This window comes from Phoxinus phoxinus (genome assembly GCF_949152265.1).
Source record: "Phoxinus phoxinus genome assembly, chromosome: 2".
Taxonomy (NCBI): domain Eukaryota; kingdom Metazoa; phylum Chordata; class Actinopteri; order Cypriniformes; family Leuciscidae; genus Phoxinus; species Phoxinus phoxinus.
The window spans coordinates 2,631,854-2,636,853 of NC_136877.1; the positions used below are offsets into that span (position 1 = coordinate 2,631,854).

Sequence of the window (5,000 nt, forward strand, 5' to 3'; positions counted from 1 at the left end):
CACATGTTGAGCTGTGGAACCGCAGGGATCAGACGCTCCTGATGTTCCTTCACGACTGCAGTCGCTCGTCTGACGAACTCCTCGTATTCCTCAGACAGAACACTGCAGGAGAGAGAGGAACATCAACTACAAACTGAAGTCATGAGACACCATGTTAACATATGTGTGTGTGTGCGTGAGAGAGTGTGTGAGAGAGTGTGTGAGTAAGTGAGTGTGTATGTGAGAGCACGCGTGTACGAGTGTGAATGCGTGTGTGTGCAAGTGTTTGAGTGTGTGTGTACAACAGGCTTGATTTTATTTATGCAAAATAAAATGTATTAAAATAAAACTTTCTTTTGGTGTTGGAGTGAAAACAACCCTGACGTGTTCGTAACCGGTAATAAAACAACAATATACAATATCTGATATTTGCTCTCGATGATAGGAAACCACATCATCTTCTTCAGTTGCTGCCTCATCTTTGCACTGAATATACAATAGTTTTAATTAATTATTCGCTCATGCATAATTTTTTTTTTTTTAAATGTGACAGACGGGCGATCCCACATAAAACACACACACACACACACGCACACGCAGGTCCCCGAGGGAAGCGGTCATGTGACCTCCTCTCATTATATGTGTTGGACCCTGATGGTTTCAAAGGAACGCTAGTCTCGATCCGACCTGTGGGCTTAATGGGCTTCTGAGAATGTGTGTGTGGAGAAACACACACACACACACACACACGAATATCAGCACTGCAATTATGGCCTTAACACACCTGCGTCAGGCCGGTCCTGCTCTTCTGATTGGCCCCCCGGGAGGGGTGCGTGCGTAGGTGCGTGTGTGTGTGTGTGTGTGCGTGCGTGTGTGTGCGTGTGTGTGTGTGTGGGGGGGGGGTGAAGCGTCTATTAGTGTAATTAGCCCGAGCGCTGTCCGACTCACACCTCCAGTCTCTACACTTCTGCTTTTCCCGCGGGATTATCGGGAACGAGCCGCGCGCTAACATCTGCTCCCCTCTCGCTAAGCCTTTTTAAAAAATGTACAAGTTTACATTTTTTTTACATTTTAATTAAATAAACAAATGTATATACAAAATAGGCATTGAACAAACAATATTAACAATTTACAATTCTCAAAAGGCAGACGTAGTTGCAAATTACAATAAGTAACAGCAATGAAGTCTCAAATCAAATATACAATAATGAAGGCAAGGAAGAGAAAATAAATTATTGAAAAATAGATAATAAAAAAAAATAAAAATAAAAAATAAAAAAAATATTGAGACACATCTGAGACGCATCACGTCACTTCTGAGAGACTTTTCATCAGCGATTAAGAGAGTGGTGGGCCAGTGATTGATCAATGACTGAGGGCAATATAATAGAGTGATGCATTTTAGCATTTCATATCATCCAGTTCCATCGTCAATGTGCAGTTCAAATGTTTTTTTAGGTTAAATGCCCGAAATGTTTTGTCGCATCGATCACAAGTTCAGTGTGGCGTACCTCAAGGCTCAGTACTGGGACCGTTGCTGTTCACTCTGTACATGGTAGCCTTGGGAGATATCATTAGGAAGCATGGCATTAGCTTTCACTGTCACACCGTGTCCTAACTACACGCGACGTGATAAAATGCGTTTTCTCCGTGTTAATCATAGTTTTTGTCCTAGCCAGCCGAGACGGCGACACGCGTCAACTCTATTTTAGAAACGGTTTCTATTTTTCTGCGACGTCGCGCTTGAACAACAAACACAAAGTGTGGCAATGATAATCTCAGGCACTGTTTATGTGCTTTATTTAATGTTAAAAGCGTGTCATGTGACTGCGAATATCATTTAGTGCTCCAGCTTTGTAGCTGTAAAAGCAACAGTGGATAATTCACCTCAGATTTTGAAATTAAACAAATGGAAACAAGAACGTTCAAACTGTGAACAAACAAGTGTATTCTTTGACTAAGATTGTTTTAGTAACTCAGTAGCCTATGTATTTGAATAATGTTAAAATGGTGTAATATTTGTGAATTTGATTATGTACTTATCCATTTTTTTGCGAGTGCCTTCGAACAGGTACAGGGTTTTTCCTGGCTCAAAACGAGGCGGTAAAATCCTGGTAATGGCTGAAGAGAACACTTTTTACAAGCATATATTTTAGGTATTCTAACAATAAGGTAAATGTAAAGTGGTAGTTGTGTAGACTGTCAATGGAGGGACAGAAAGCTCTCGGATTTCATCAAACATATCTTCATTTGTGTTCCGAAGATGAACGAAAGTCTTACAGGTTTGAAACGACATGATGGAGAGTAATTACTGACAGAGTTTATATTTTTGGGTGAAATAACCCTTTAAAGCTGCAGTCCGTCGTTTTTCCTCTTTGTCGCCATCTCTGTTCGAAATCTGCAATTGCAGTTATTCGCGGAATTATTAACTGTGCGTGGGTAGTAAATCGGCATGAAACAGCGCGGATGAACACAATGTATTGAGGAGAACCTGTCGCTGCCGCGTCGCTGTGGATACTGTACTGTCATCAATGTCAGAGTATACTTTTTGAAAGTGTATAACCAACATTAGAATTTTCATCGGTAAATGTCATCTGAGCAGTAAGTAACATTCACTTCTGTTCTGACCAAATTCGGGGGATGGGGGGAAGCATTGCAGTTGGCTAGGCTATACCATGCTGATTAAATCTAACGATTGCTTATATCACGTCAAAACGTGAAAAATATATTTTGTTCTCAAATTATTAATGTTAACTACATCATTATTGCGTGACTACATTTAATGTGTATTAGGGCTACCTGTAGTTCAGTTTTCATTTCTGTGCAGTATGAATTCTAATTGTCATACCAACAAATTAATGTTCCTTATAACTGTTTCTCTTTGAAATAAAAAACACACACGTATGTGTAATCAAATGCTTATTTAAAACTGTAATATAATCAAATTTTATTCACATACATTTCGAACCCCTTCAAAACACGGAGTTCACGCCACCTTTCAAAAGCCTTGTCGATGTTTATCCTTGTTTTAGCTTGGGCTCGGTTGCAGTCTCTTTTTTTCTGTAGCCACTCTGAAGTCTGAAGTCTTTTGGGTTTTACAACTGGTGAATCTCCAGTTGTCACTGGTGATTGTCGCTTTAAACTTTCGGGATCCGCCATACCAAGTGCTAAGCTAAATCTCCACCATCATCCACACACGCTATATAGCTGACTAGCCGGGGACTCCTTCTCTATGTGTACAGAAGTGACGTAATGACGCAAAGACATGCTCGAAATTCCCGCGGAAAACCACCAGTACCACTGGAATTAAAATCATTATTACAAGCTTACCTGAATCGAGGTAAGGCAAGCAGATAGTTTTGAACACTGGCTGGTTACGTTTTTTATCAAAAATGTCTTTTTTGATATTTTTAAACACAAAAAAGTGCCGGACTGCAGCTTTAAATAACATTAACATTTAAATGATGACATTCTCGTTCAAATATCGTTTTTACAAATCACGGCAAAACTTCAGAGTCTGAGTGTGATTTTATGACAGAACCTTAAAGGGGGGGTTGATTATGATTTTGCTTTTCTAACTGTAGCTAGTGTGTAATGTTGCTGTTTGATCATAAACAACATCTGCAAAGTTACAACGCTCAAAGTTCTGAGCAAAGGGAGATATTTTCTCTTAAAGAAATCTCTTTTTAAGAACTACAACAAACGGCTGGTAGGAACTACACGAGCTTCCTCCCGGGTTAGTGACATCACCAACCCTACATTTACATAAACCCCGCCCCCGGAACACGATTTATAGATTATCAAGACAGAATATGCTAATCAATGACTAGAAGATAACTACACATAATCTACATAAATTCATCAGCTAATCATTCAGAAATGTCCTGTTCTTCTACATGTTGTCACTTATTCTTGAGTCTCTCCATCTTTCTGACTCCAGTTTGAACATAAAAGCTAAAAGTTTTTTAAATGTTCAGTGCATGTGAGCTGCACACACACACACACATAAGCTCTTGAAGCTCCGCCCCCTGCGCCGGGAGCAGCAGCTCATTTGCATTTAAAGGGACAGACACAAAACGGTGTGTTTTTGCTCACCCTCAAAAAGTGACTTTAACATGCTATATACAAAACTTCACACACACACTCTGGGGACAAAGGGCATTATAACACCCCTTTAAGCTTTTAATGGAAGTCTTGTGTTTGTCAAAAATACACCACAATAATTCCCGTCTCCTCTTGAGATCATTTGGTTTTCTATTCACGAAGATGAACCGAGGGACCGTACATCTTCACCGTAAGCCCTGTGTTTATGCCCCTGGGTCCCTAATCAATAATTAACCCAAAACATGTTTATTTATGCCCGGAGTCCAGACAAACAATAGAAAATCCACCGTCAGCACGACTCATTAGCATTTTTCTGAACCCCGGTTTCCTTTCTCCAACTTGAGATGCGTGATTAATTATAACAATGCATGCAAATACAGTCTTTTGATTTATAATGCATGACACCCAGAGGGGAAGGAGTATTGCTCAGGTGTGTCACCAGACTGATTAGCCATTCACACACACACACACACACACACACACACACACACACACACACACACAAAACAGCGTTCTCCAACACAATAAAACAACAGTGAATCTGTATTCACATAGTAAAAACACCAAGTATAACTGAATGAATGAATAAAATAAGTCACACACAGAGACACACACACACACACACACACACACAGACAAGGGAATTGAGCTGAAGAGGCAATCAAATACCTCTGCTTTTCCTCTCTGCTTTCCTCCCGGTGGAAATTGAGCAGTTCTGCGAGCGGTATTGATTGAGGGCTGAAGTGCTTGTCGTGAGCAGACGAGGCCCGAGGCATGATGGGACTTAAGTGCTCTCGGTTCGGGATAAAGCCGGCCGTGAGATGGAGGTCAGCATGGCACGGGGTTGCGAGGACCAAATGGTTTCCCTGGCCCGTTAGCATTATCATTAAAGGCAGGACAGCGCCGCTACTAACAGC

At 40.8% G+C, this 5,000-nt stretch overlaps 1 protein-coding gene across 1 annotated transcript in view; it reads right to left on the bottom strand.

The window, feature by feature from the left end:
* Positions 1-5,000, bottom strand: part of galns (galactosamine (N-acetyl)-6-sulfatase) — a 54,321-nt gene that overhangs the window by 7,910 nt on the left and 41,411 nt on the right. Inside the window, exon 13 of the mRNA XM_079638118.1 lies at positions 1-102. This exon is cut by the window's left edge and continues 16 nt beyond it. Coding sequence (XP_079494244.1) covers positions 1-102 — 102 coding nt within the window. The remainder of the gene's footprint in view (positions 103-5,000) is intronic.